Source organism: Bombina bombina, chromosome 6, assembly GCF_027579735.1.
Source record: "Bombina bombina isolate aBomBom1 chromosome 6, aBomBom1.pri, whole genome shotgun sequence".
Lineage (NCBI taxonomy): Eukaryota > Metazoa > Chordata > Amphibia > Anura > Bombinatoridae > Bombina > Bombina bombina.
Genome location: NC_069504.1, coordinates 149,150,612 through 149,164,643, shown reverse-complemented (window position 1 = coordinate 149,164,643; position 14,032 = coordinate 149,150,612). Strand labels below are relative to the sequence as shown.

Genomic DNA, 14,032 nt, shown 5'->3' with positions numbered 1-14,032 from the left:
TGATTCAGCATACAGAGCTGAAGAGGTCGCATGTGAAAACGAGCAAAGGGGATCGCGTCCGATGCAGCAGTCATAAGACCTAGAATTTCCATGCATAAGGCTACCGAAGGGAATGATTGTGACTGAAGGTTTCGACAAGCTGAAATCAATTTTAGACGTCTCTTGTCTGTTAAAGACAGTCATGGACACTGAATCTATCTGGAAACCCAGAAAGGTCACCCTTGTCTGAGGAATCAATGAACTTTTTGGTAAATTGATCCTCCAACCATGATCTTGAAGAAACAACACAAGTCGATTCGTATGAGATTCTGCTAAATGTAAAGACTGAGCAAGTACCAAGATATCGTCCAAATAAGGAAATACCACAATACCCTGTTCTCTGATTACAGACAGAAGGGCACCGAGAACCTTTGTAAAAATTCTTGGAGCTGTAGCTAGGCCAAACGGCAGAGCCACAAACTGGTAATGCTTGTCCAGAAAAGAGAATCTCAGGAACTGATAATGATCTGGATGAATCGGAATATGCAGATATGCATCCTGTAAATCTATTGTGGACATATAATGCCCTTGCTGAACAAAAGGCAAGATAGTCCTTACAGTTACCATTTTGAACGTAGGTATCCTTACATAACAATTCAATATTTTTAGATCCAGAACTGGTCTGAAGGAATTCTCCTTCTTTGGTACAATGAAGAGATTTGAATAAAACCCCATCCCCTGTTCCGGAACTGGAACTGGCATAATTACTCCAGCCAACTCTAGATCTGAAACACAATTCAGAAATGCTTGAGCTTTCACTGGATTTACTGGGACACGGGAAAGAAAAAATCTCTTTGCAGGAGGTCTCATCTTGAAACCAATTCTGTACCCTTCTGAAACAATGTTCTGAATCCAAAGATTGTGAACAGAATTGAACCAAATTTCTTTGAAAAAACGTAACCTGCCCCCTACCAGCTGAGCTGGAATGAGGGCCGCACCTTCATGTGGACTTAGAAGCAGGCTTTGCCTTTCTAGCAGGCTTGGATTTATTCCAGACTGGAGATGGTTTCCAAACTGAAACTGCTCCTGAGGATGAAGGATCAGGCTTTTGTTCTTTGTTGAAACGAAAGGAACGAAAACGATTATTAGCCCTGTTTTTACCCTTAGATTTTTTATCCTGTGGTAAAAAAGTTCCTTTCCCACCAGTAACAGTTGAGATAATAGAATCCAACTGAGAACCAAATAATTTGTTACCCTGGAAAGAAATGGAAAGTAGAGTTGATTTAGAAGCCATATCAGCATTCCAAGTCTTAAGCCATAAAGCACTTCTAGCTAAAATAGCTAGAGACATAAACCTGACATCAACTCTAATAATATCAAAAATGGCATCACAGATAAAATTATTAGCATGCTGAAGAAGAATAATAATATTATGAGAATCATGATCTGTTACTTGTTGCGCTAAAGTTTCCAACCAAAAAGTTGAAGCTGCAGCAACAGCCAATGATATAGCAGGTCTAAGAAGATTACCTGAACACAGATAAGCTTTTCTTAGAAAGGATTTAATTTTCCTATCTAAAGGATCCTTAAACGAAGTACCATCTGACGTAGGAATAGTAGTACGTTTAGCAAGGGTAGAAATAGCCCCATCAACTCTAGGGATTTTGTCCCAAAATTCTAATCTGTCAGACGGCACAGGATATAATTGCTTAAAACGTTTAGAAGGAGTAAATTAATTACCCAATTTATCCCATTCTTTGGAAATTACTTCAGAAATAGCATTAGGAACAGGAAAAACCTCTGGAATAACCACAGGAGATTTAAATACCTTATCTAAACGTTTAGAATTAGTATCAAGAGGACCAGAATCCTCTATTTCTAAAGCAATTAGTACTTCTTTAAGTAAAGAACGAATAAATTCCATTTTAAATAAATATGAAGATTTATCAGCATCAATCTCTGAGACAGAATCCTCTGAACCAGAAGAATCATCAGAATCAGAATGATGATGTTCATTTAAAAATTCATCTGTAGGGAGAGAAGTTTTAAAAGATTTTTTGTGTTTACTAGAAGGAGAAATAACAGACATAGCCTTCTTGATGGATTCAGAAACAAAATCTCTTATGTTATCAGGAACATTCTGCACCTTAGATGTTGAAGGAACTGCAACAGGCAATGGTACTTTACTAAAGGAAATATTATCTGCATTAACAAGTTTGTCATGACAATTAATACAAACAACAGCCGGAGGAATAGCTACCAAAAGTTTACAGCAGATACACTTAGCTTTGGTAGGTCCAGCACTAGACAGCGATTTCCCTGAAGTATCTTCTGACTCAGATGCAACGTGAGACATCTTGCAATATGTAAGAGAAAAAACAACATATAAAGCAAAATTGATCAAATTCCTTAAATGACAGTTTCAGGAATGGGAAAAAATGCCAAAGAACAAGCTTCTAGTAACCAGAAGCAATGAAAAATGAGACTTAAATAATGTGGAGACAAAAGCGACGCCCATATTTTTTTAGTGCCAAATAAGACGCCCACATTATTTGGCGCCTAAATGCTTTTGGCGCCAAAAATGACGCCACTTCCGGAACGCCGACATTTTTGGCGCAAAATAACGTCAAAAAAATGACGCAACTTCCGGCGACACGTATGACGCCGGAAACGGAAAAGATTTTTTGCGTCAAAAAAGTCCGCGCCAAGAATGACGCAATAAAATGAAGCATTTTCAGCCCCCGCGAGCCTAACAGCCCACAGGGAAAAAAAGAGTCAAATTTTTGAAGGTAAGAAAAAATGATTAATTGAAATGCATTATCCCAAATATGAAACTGTCTGAAAATAAGGAATGTTGAACATTCTGAGTCAAGGCAAATAAATGTTTGAATACATATATTTAGAACTTTATAAACAAAGTGCCCAACCATAGCTTAGAGTGTCACAGAAAATAAGATTTACTTACCCCAGGACACTCATCTACATGTTTGTAGAAAGCCAAACCAGTACTGAAACGAGAATCAGCAGAGGTAATGGTATATAAATAAGAGTATATCGTCGATCTGAAAAGGGAGGTAAGAGATGAATCTCTACGACCGATAACAGAGAACCTATGAAATAGACCCCGTAGAAGGAGATCACTGCATTCAAATAGGCAATACTCTCCTCACATCCCTCTGACATTCACTGCACGCTGAGAGGAAAACCGGGCTCCAACTTGCTGCGGAGCGCATATCAACGTAGAATCTAGCACAAACTTACTTCACCACCTCCATAGGAGGCAAAGTTTGTAAAACTGAATTGTGGGTGTGGTGAGGGGTGTATTTATAGGCATTTTGAGGTTTGGGAAACTTTGCCCCTCCTGGTAGGAATGTATATCCCATACGTCACTAGCTCATGGACTCTTGCTAATTACATGAAAGAAAATGGAAACTGTCAAATAAAACTCTCTGAACCGTGAGCATACTTGTGCCTTTAAAAAATAAACATGAACATTTTTATTGCACAAAAAAAACACTGACCGTAAAAGAATAGATATGTACCATAAATGTATAGATATGTACAGATAATGGGAATGCACCTATCAGTCTCAACAGCTCTGCTGAGGCGCCTGCCTGCCCCCACTGGACACCGACTGCTGCTTGCTGAGCTGTAGTTCGCTTAAATCCAGTATTTATCCGATAAACAAGCGTTCCGTATTGAACACTTTGCTGCCTGTTATATGTCTGAGCCATATATCAAGAACCACCATGAGGTCTTATTCAGAGTCAGACAAACCACTGCGCAGCTCACCAGAAGTGTGCAAAGTAAAAACCCCGCCCTTCGTGGGCGTCAAAAGAAAAGTTAATCTCCCGGTCAAACAAAAAGACAAGAAAAGACAAGCAGCCCAAAAACAAAGAATTAAACAAAACACATAGCCCTAAATCGGAGTCTCTATAAGTAGAACTCCTCTAATAGGATCCCCAGCGTTCTGCCCAAAGTACCGGAACACAAAGAAAATAGTCACAGTAGGAGTCTTTATGAATTATTCCTCCGTTATGACTCAGGTCTCACACATCTTTTCTAGTCCCTGAATTTAAAGTGGCGCAACAGCAATGGGGGCAACCCTAGCAAATAAAGGACTATGGGCACAGCCGTCTCTGAGTTAATGAGTGTCCCATACAATAAAAAGTTGCACCTACCTCTATGCTGAGCGACAGCATGACTTGTCCCACACGATCCAGAGGTCCTCTTCTCCTCCTGTAATTCTGTGGGAACAAACAGGGTCTTAGATAATATCTGCTAAGACCATCATCTGCAGGGCAGCACATAGTATGGGAGGCCAGAGAGAATGTGAATCCCCCCAGTTCCCATTGCTTAAAAGCCACCTGTAGCTCTACTCTAGAGGCTGACAAGGAATATGGCTACACCCTGAAATAAAACAGCACTCACTGGCACCATTTTAAAAATAATAAACTCTTGATTGAACACCTCACTATACCTCTTCCTATCACTAACACAGGCAAAGAGAATGTCTGGAGTGGGAGGGAAGGGAGGGGCTATATATATATATATATACAGCTCTGCTGTGGTACTCTTTGCCTCCTCCTGCTGACCAGGAGGCGATATCCCACAAGTAAGGATGAAATTCATGGACTCATCGTATCTTTGAAAAGAAATAAAAAAAAAAAATAAACAATTCAAAACGTTGGTTTCAAAATTAGTTGTTTAAGTGAACAAGGCTATGCAAGGCAATGTAATGCTCATCTGGCTCAAAGCTGAAGTTGTTTAAGGCCAGTACACACAGACACAATCCCTTTATCAGATATCTCCAAACAGGTACACTCTGCTAGACCAGGGTTCTTCAAACCACGGGACGGGACCCACCATGTTTACTCGGCCGCCACTTGTGTGTGTATGGTATGTGTAGTATGAGAGTATGTGTAGTATGAGAGTGTGGGTGGCAATTGTGCTGTATGAGTGTGTTAGTTATTACCTTTTACACACTTTAAATTTTAACTACAATCAGGAATAATGCACATATTTTACTCACTTTGCCAAAAATTGCAGCTATCTTGTTGTATATTACTTCAGAAATTTTCAGAACAAGCATAAAAATAAGGTTTCAAAGGCATGTGGTATCATTGCACTGGGTCTTGGGAAAAAAGATTTAAGAACCCTGTGCTAGACTGACAAGATACTTTTTACTCACCTTCCTCATTTCTTGCTAGGATGTGTTCCGCTTACTTATAATGCAGTTTTTTTGCTGTGTGTTTTCAACACTAAAACTAAGTAACACCATTGTGCTTGTGCATGCCCGTTGTTTTTTTTTTATAACGGACAATTTTTAAGTGACATGAGACCCAAATGTTGAAGCACTTTAAAATTATTCAGCATAGTTGTAAAATGCAGGTTTGAAAATATCACTTAAACATCTCTATGTTAACAAATTGATATTTTACCCAAAATTTCCTCAGCAGTCACATCCTATTGTAATAGGACTTTAAGCAACCAATCAGGAAACTAGTCCTGGGACGTACAAGGGAGTGAACAAACAAAGTCCATGCGGCACAGCACTGAGGTAGTGGGTGGTGCAAGCTGTAGGGGTTCCACACCAAATCCCCAATAATATAGCACAGTCCAAAGAAAACAGCAGCACTCACTACTTATGCAAAAGCTTCCATCTTTATTGAGACATCAAAGGAAAGACAACATTTTGGACCTCTAGTCCTTAGTCATGTCAATACATTAATGCAGGTAACACACCTTAATAAAGAGGTGAAGGTTACAACTCCTAATTAACCCATTGATTAATAAATTATAGCTGCTATTTAAATTCTACCTTGCAAATATAGAGGATGCGCCATCTAGTGACAGTAATACAAAAGTGCATATATATATATATATATATATATATATATATATATATATATATATATATATATATATAAAAACAACTACATATCATATACAATGTTATACATTTAAACACAAAAAGTACAAAATACATAATATCAATTCAACACTTATCTCAATCGTAACCCAAAGCAGACGTGGATCAAAGGAAGGCCGAAAAGGTCATATTCTTTATTCATTCCAATTAGATACAGAGTCTCCAAATTGTAATCCGAAACACCTCCCTCTGCGTCAGGTACAATTCCCTGTCCCCTCCCCTTCTGGGTATAATAATGTGATCTATGATCTGAAACCTAAGTTGGCAGATATTGTGACCTGCCTGAATGAAGTGTTCTACTACTGGATTGTTTATTTTATTGTTCCTAATATCAGACCTGTGCTCACATATCCTCTCTCAGACCATCCTAGTGGTCGCTCCGATATAACTCCGCCCACAAGGGCATTTAATGATATAGGTTAGAAAATATCACTTGAACATGTAAACAAATTGATATTTTACCCAAAATTTCCTCAGCAGTCACATCCTATTGTAAAGGGACTTTAAGCAACCAATCAGGAAACTAGTCTTGGGACTTACAAGGGAGTGTGTATCTGTCATGTGCAAGCACACATGTTATTTCCCTCCTCAGATAAAGGAAGTTTATTATGAAATCTCATATGATTTCGGAGAAATCTCATGAGATCACAGTAAAGCAAAGTGTGAAATCAGCACTGGTTGAGCTGATAGTTGAAGTTGATAAGATGCATTGCAATCTGATAACAGTAGTTTAAATTGTATGCTCTGTGTCGAACGAAAACGGTCAGGTTTCACGCCCCTTTAATTCTAAGAAGAATTTTAAAATATTGAATAGAATGTAGAAGTAGAAACGCCCTGACTATTCTGTAAGCAATTTCATATGAACATTAGGGCACTGCAAACTTTAAACACCCTCCAACATACGACTAACTGTCAATACATATTTTCCATAACCACACCTAGAGGAAACATCCCTAGCACATATTTTGTCTGCTCCAAAAGAGAAAATATATGCACTCTCCACCTCCGCTATAGCATCCGTTGATGGATTGCAAAATAATGAAATACATGTTAATATTTGGTCTGTAAAGAGGGCAAAAATTAAGCAAGAAGTACATCGAAATGTGTTTTAGGGATGCAACAAAAACTAGAAATTAGATCTATAATATGGAAATGTTATTTTACCTATAGTAATGTGTAATTTACTGTAACTAACATATCTAGCTGCTTGACCATTAAGCAGAACTTCTTGAAATACTGAAATCTACAATGGTAGTCCTACAGCCTGGGAGGGGATTTACCAGACTCCAAATAAGCATGATGAATCAAAAGCTTTAACCAAGATGCCAAAGAAATGGCAGAAGCCTTCTGACCTTTCTTAGAGCCAGAAAAGATAACAAATAGACTAGAAGTCTTTCTGAAAAATTTAGTAGCTTCAACATAATATTTCAAAGCTCTTTCCACATCCAAAGAATGTAAAAATCTCTCCAGAGAATTCTTAGGATTAGGACACAACGAAGGGACAACAATTTATCTACTAATGTTGTTGGAATTCACAACCTTAGGTAAAAATTTAAATGAAGTCCGCAAGACCGCCTTATCCAGATGAAAAATCAGAAAAGTAGACTCACAAGAAAGAGCAGATAATTCAGAAACTCTTCTAGCAGAAGAGATGGCCAAAAGGAACAATACTTTCCAAGAAAGTAATTTAATGTCCAGAGAATGCATAGGCTCAAACGGAGGAGCCTGTAAAGCTTTCAAAACCAAATTAAGACTCCAAGGAGGAGAGATTGATTTAATGACAAGCTTACTACGAACCAAAGCCTGTACAAAACAATGAATATCAGGAAGATTAGCAATTTTTCTGTAAAACAGAACAGAGCTGAGATTTGTCCTTTTAAGGAACTTGCAGACAAACACTTATCTAAACCATCCTGAAGAAACTGTAAAATTCTAGGAATTCTAAAAGAATGCCAAGAGAATTTATGGGAAGAACACCATGAAATGTAAGACTTCCAAACTCAATAAATCTTTCTAGACACAGATTTACGAGCCTGCAACATAGTATTAATCACTGAGCCAGAGAAACCTCTGACTAAGCGTTCAATCTCCATACCTTCAAATTTAATGATTTGAGATCCTGATGGAAAAAAGGGCCTTGAGACAGAAGGTCTAGCCTTAATGGAAGTGGCCAAGGTTGGTAACTGGACACCCGAACAAGATCCGCATACCAAAACCTGTGTGGCCATGCTGGAGCCACCAGCAGTACAAACGCATGCTCCATTATGATTTTGGAAATCACTCTTGGAAGAAAAACTAGAGGCAGAAAGATATAAGCAGGTTGATAACTCCAAGGAAGTGTCAACGCATCCACTGCTTCCGCCTGAGGATTCCTGGACGTGGACAGATACCTGGGAAGTTTCCTGTTCTCTGGTGGTATTACAATAAGGTCACAATCATCCAGAGTCGCTAAAACCTCTTGAAGTAACAGGCGGAGGTGTTCAAGCATAAATTTAAAGGACATAGTGTCCGAATCTGTCTTTGGTAATACATTTCCTGAGTCTGAAATTTCTCCCTCAGACAGCAATTCCCTGACCCGCAACTCAGAACACTGTGAGGGTACATCGGAAATAGCTAATAAAGCATCAAAGGATTGAGTATTTACATTAATACTTGACCTACTGCGTTTACCCTGCAACACTGGTAATTTAGATAATACCTCTGTAAGGGCAGTTGACATAACTGCAGCAATTTCCTGCAGATAAAGGAATTAGACACACTAGATGTACTTGGCATCGCTTGTGTGGGCGTCAAAGGTTGTGACACTTGGGGAGAATTGGATGGTATATCCTGATTTTCTTCAAACTGAAACTCATCCTTAGACATACTATCTTTACTTAGAATATGCTCTTTACAGTGTAAGGCCCTTTCAGTACAAGAGGTACACAATGTAAGAGGGGTTTCCACAATGGCATCTAAACACATAGAACACTGAGATTCCTCAATGTCAGACATGCTGAACAGACCAATAAAAACCAACCAAGTTTAAACACTTTAATAAATGCTTTAAACCTTTTTTGAAAAAAACTTGTACTGTGCCTTTAAAAAACAATGTATGCTTACCTGATAAATTTATTTCTCTTGTGATGTATCACGTCCACGGATTCATCCTTACTTGTGGGATATTCTCCTTCCCTACAGGAAGTGGCAAAGAGAGCACCTACAGCAGAGCTGTCTATATAGCTCCCCCCTTAGCTCCACCCCCCAGTCATTCGACTGAAGGCTAGGAAGAAAAAGGAGAAACCATAGGGTGCAGTGGTGACTGAAAGTTTTAAAATAAAAATATATATGCCTGTCTTAAAAAACAGGGCGGGCCGTGGACTCGATACATCACAAGAGAAATAAATTTATCAGGTAAGCATAAATTATGTTTTCTCTTGTAAGATGTATCGAGTCCAAGGATTCATCCTTACTTGTGGAATACCAATTTCAAAGCTTTAGGACACGGATGAAGGGAGGGACAAGACAGGGACCTTAAAAGGAAGGCACCACTGCTTGTAGAACCTTTCTCCCAAAAATAGCCTCCGAAGAAGCAAAAGTATTGAATTTATAAAAATTTGGAAAAAGTATGAAGCGAAGACCAAGTCGCCGCCTTACAAATCTGTTCAACAGAAGCCTCATTTTTAAAAGCCCATGTGGAAGCCACAGCTCTAGTAGAATGAGCAGTAATTCTTTCAGGAGGCTGCTGTCCAGCATTCTCATAGGCCAAACGGATGATGCTTTTCAGCCAAAAGGAAAGAGAGTTAGCCGTAGCCCTTTGACCTCTCCGTTTACCAGAATAAACAACAAAGAAGATGTTTGACGGAAAACTCTAGTTGCTTGTAAGTAGAACTTTAAAGTACGAACCACATCAAGATTGTGTAATAGACGTTCCTTCTTATATGAAGGATTAGGACACAAAGAAGGAACCACAATCTCTTGATTGATATTCTTATTAGAAACAAGGAAGAAACCCAGGTTTGGTACGTAAAACCACCTTATCTGCATGGAAAACAAGGTAAGGGGAATCACATTGTAAAGCAGATAGCTCAAACTCTTCGAGCCGAAGAGATAGCTACTAAAAACAAAACTTTCCAAGATAGAAGCTTAATATCTATGGAATGCATAGGTTCAAACGGAACCCCTTGAAGAACTTTAAGAACTAAGTTTAGGCTCCATGGTGGAGCAACAGGTTTAAATACAGGCTTGATTCTGACCAAAGCCTGACTAAATGCTTTAACGCCTGGGACATCTGCCAGACGTTTGTGAAGTAGAATAGACAAAGCAGATATTTGTCCTTTTAGGGAACTAGCAGATAATCCCTTCTCCAAACCTTCTTGGAGAAAAGACAATATTCTAGGAATCCTAATCTTACTCCACGAGTAACCTTTGGATTCACACCAATAAAGATATTTGCGCCAAATCTTATGATAGATCTTCCTGGTGACAGGCTTTCTAGCCTGAATCAGGGTATCAATGACCGATTCAAAGAAACCACGCTTTGATAAAATCATGCGATCAATCTCCAAGCAGTCAGACACAGAGAAATTAGATTTGGATGCGCGAACGGACCTTGGATTAGAAGGTCCCACCTCATTGGCAGAGTCCATGGTGGAACCGAGGACACGTCCACTAGGTCTGCATTCCAAGTCCTGCGTGGCCATGCAAGTGCTATCAGAATTACCAAAGCTCTCTCCTGCTTGTTTCTGGCAACCAGACGTGGGAGGAGAGGAAACAGTGGAAATACATAGGCCAGATTAAAGGACCAAGGCACTGCTAGAGCATCTATCAGTACCGCCTTGGGATCCCGGGACCTGGACCCATAACGAGGAAGTTTGGCATTCTGACGAGACACCATCAGATCCAATTCTGGTGTGCCCCATAGCTGAATCAGCTGGGCAAATACCTCCGGATGGAGTTCCCACTCCCCCGGATGAAAAGTCTGACGACTTAGAAAATCCGCCTCCCAGTTCTCTACTCCTGGGATGTGGATTGCTGAGAGATGGCAAGAGTGATCCTCTGCCCACCGGATTATCTTGGTTACCTCCATCATCGCTAGAGAACTCCTTGTTCCTCCCTGATGATTGATATAAGCTACAGTCGTGATGATGTCTAACAAACCTGATGAATTTGGCCGCAGCAAGCTGAGGCCACGCCTGAAGTGCACTGAATAGCACTCTCAGTTCTAGAATGTTTATCGGAAGGAGAGCTTCCTCCCGAGACCATAAGCCCCATGTTTTCAGGGAGTTCCAGACTGCACCCCAGCCTAGCAGGCTGTCATCTGTCGTTACTATGAGCCACTCTGGCCTGCGGAAACACATTCCCTGAGACAGGTGGTCCTGAGACAACCACCAGAGAAGAGAATCTCTGGTCTCCTGGTCCAGATGCAGTTGAGGAGATAAATCTGCATAATCCCCATCCCACTGTTTGAGCATTCTTACACAGCGTAAGAACGCCTCTCTCTTTGTCTGGTTTTCAGACAATCGAGAAATGTGAAATCTCCCCCTTGGAAGGGAGCCCTTGAATTCCAGAAGATATCCCTGGGACACAATTTCTAAAGCCCAGGGATCCTGATCATCTCTCGCCCAAGCCTGAGCGAAGAGAGAGAGAGAGTCTGCCCCCTATTAGATCCGGTCCCTGATCGGGGCCTACCCTTTCATGCTGTCATAGAGGCAGCTGCAGGCTTCTTGGCCTGTTTACCCTTGTTCCAAGCCTGGTTAGGTCTCCAGACTGACTTGGATTGGGCAAAATTCCCCTCTTGCTATGCAGAAGAGGAAGCTGAAGCGGGACCACTCTTGAAATTCCAAAAGGAACGAAAATTATTTTGTTTGGTCCTCATCTTAGTTGATCTATCCTGAGGGAGGGCACGACCTTTCCCTCCAGTGATGTCTGAAATAATCTCTTTCAGTTCAGGCCCGAATAGGGTCTTACCTTTGAAAGGAATGTTCAAAAGTTTAGATTTAGATGACACATCAGCAGACCAGGACTTAAGCCATAACGCCCTGCGTGCTAAAATGGCAAAACCTGAATTCTTTGCCGCTAATTTAGCCAGCTGAAAAGCGGCATCTGTAATAAAAGAATTAGCCAACTTAAGGGCGTTAATTCTGTCCATAATTTCCTCTAATGGAGTCTCCATTTGAAGAGCCTCTTCTAGAGCCTCAAACCAGAAAGCAGCTGCAGTCGTTACAGGAACAATGCACGCAATAGGTTGGAGAGAAAAACCATGATGAACAAAGATTTTCTTCAGGAGACCCTCTAATTTTTTATCCATAGGATCTTTGAAAACACAACTGTCCTTGATAGGTATAGTTGTACACTTAGAGTAGAAATAGCTCCCTCCACCTTAGGAACTGTCTGCCATGAGTCCCCCATGGTGTCAGATATGGGAAACATTTTCTTAAAAACAGGAGGGGGAGTGAACGGAATACCTGGTCTATCCCACTCCTTAGCAATAATATTCACAATCCTTTTAGGGACTGGAAAAACATCAGTGTAAACAGGAACCTCTAAGTATCTATCCATTTTACACAATTTCTCTGGGACCACTATAGGGTCACAATCATCTAGAGCTGCTAATACCTCCCTAAGCAATAAGCGGAGGTGTTCAAGCTTAAATTTAAAGGCTGTCATATCAGAATATGTCTGAGGAAGCGTCTTTCCTGAATCAGACATTTCTCCATCAGATAACAAATCCCTCGCCCCTTCAGAGCATTGTGAGGGCATATCAGATACGGCTACTAAAGCGTGAGACAGCTCAGCATTTTTCCTTAACCCAGAGCTGTCCCGCTTTCCTTGCAAACCAGGCAGTTTGGATAAAACCTCAGTGAGGGATGTATTCAGAACTGTGGCCATGTCTTGTAAAGTAAATGAATGTGACACTTGTGCGGGCGTTACTGGTTGTGACACTTGGGGAGAGCTAGATGGCGAACCCTCATTTACTTCTGACTGAGAATCATCTATTGCCCTATTTTTAAGTGCGGATATATGTTCTTTATAATTTATATAGACATATCAGTACAATTGGGACACATTCTAAGAGGGGGTTCCACAATGGCTTCCAAATATATTGAACAAGGATTTTCCTTGGTGTCAGACATGTTAAACAGGCTAGTAATGCAAGCTTGGAAAACATGGTAATCAAAGTAAATAACACTTAGAAATAAAACGTACTGTGCCTTTAAGAGAAAAAAAGCTAGTTCTGCAAAACAGTGTAAAAAAGCAGTAAACTTAATGAAATTTTTACAGTAGTATCTTACAGCCTTAGTAACTTTGCACAACTATGCAAATAAACAATTAACCCCTTAATGGCAAAACCGGATTGAAAAAGACTTTCAGCACCTTGCCACAGTTCTGCTGTGGCGCCTACCTGCCCTTCAGAACAATTTGTGGGGAAAAAAACCTCCTTTACAGCCCTCAAACACAGCAGGAACCTCTAGAGAAGCAGTTGAATGTCTCTAAGGAAAAGAAACTGCGCAACTGAGGCGCGAAAATAGACCCCTCCCACCTCACTCAATGTTTTGAGGCCTATTAGAAAAACACCTGAGTGTCTCTTAATTAACCATGTGGGTTAAAAAACCCTAACACAAGCCACAATGACCCCTTTAGTCCCTTCAAAAAACGTTATAATTGCATCATTTACTGAACAAACAAAAACGTTTTTTCCTAACAGTGTCACCTGTAACAAATGAGCCCTTCAAGCAAGCTGAAATTCCTATTGAAGTGTCTGAATACAGCTTACCCTTCCCTCATGGGGATATTGCCAGCCTTTTCTAGAATAAACACAGTCTGTCTAGAAAAATATATCCTGAAACATACCTCATTTGCAGCTTAGCCTGCAAACCATTCCCCCAACTGAAGTTTTCCTGTACTCTTCAGCCCTTGTGAGAACAGCAGTGGATCTTAGTTACAAAGTGCTAAGATCATAATCCTCCTTGCAGAAATCTTCATCTCTTTTCTGCCAAAGAGTAAATAGTACCCACCGGCACCATTTAAAATAACAAACTTTTGCTTGAGAAATAAAAAACTAACATTTTTGTCACCACACTCGCTCTGCACTTCCTAGTTACTTAGAGTAGGAAAAGAAAATGACTGAGGGGTGGAGCT

At 40.2% G+C, this 14,032-nt stretch overlaps 1 protein-coding gene across 1 annotated transcript in view; it reads right to left on the bottom strand.

Moving 5' to 3' along the window:
* Window positions 1-14,032, bottom strand: part of MOV10L1 (Mov10 like RISC complex RNA helicase 1) — a 1,168,229-nt gene that overhangs the window by 739,206 nt on the left and 414,991 nt on the right. The window contains exon 14 of the mRNA XM_053719185.1: window positions 4,161-4,226. Coding sequence (XP_053575160.1) covers window positions 4,161-4,226 — 66 coding nt within the window. The remainder of the gene's footprint in view (window positions 1-4,160; window positions 4,227-14,032) is intronic.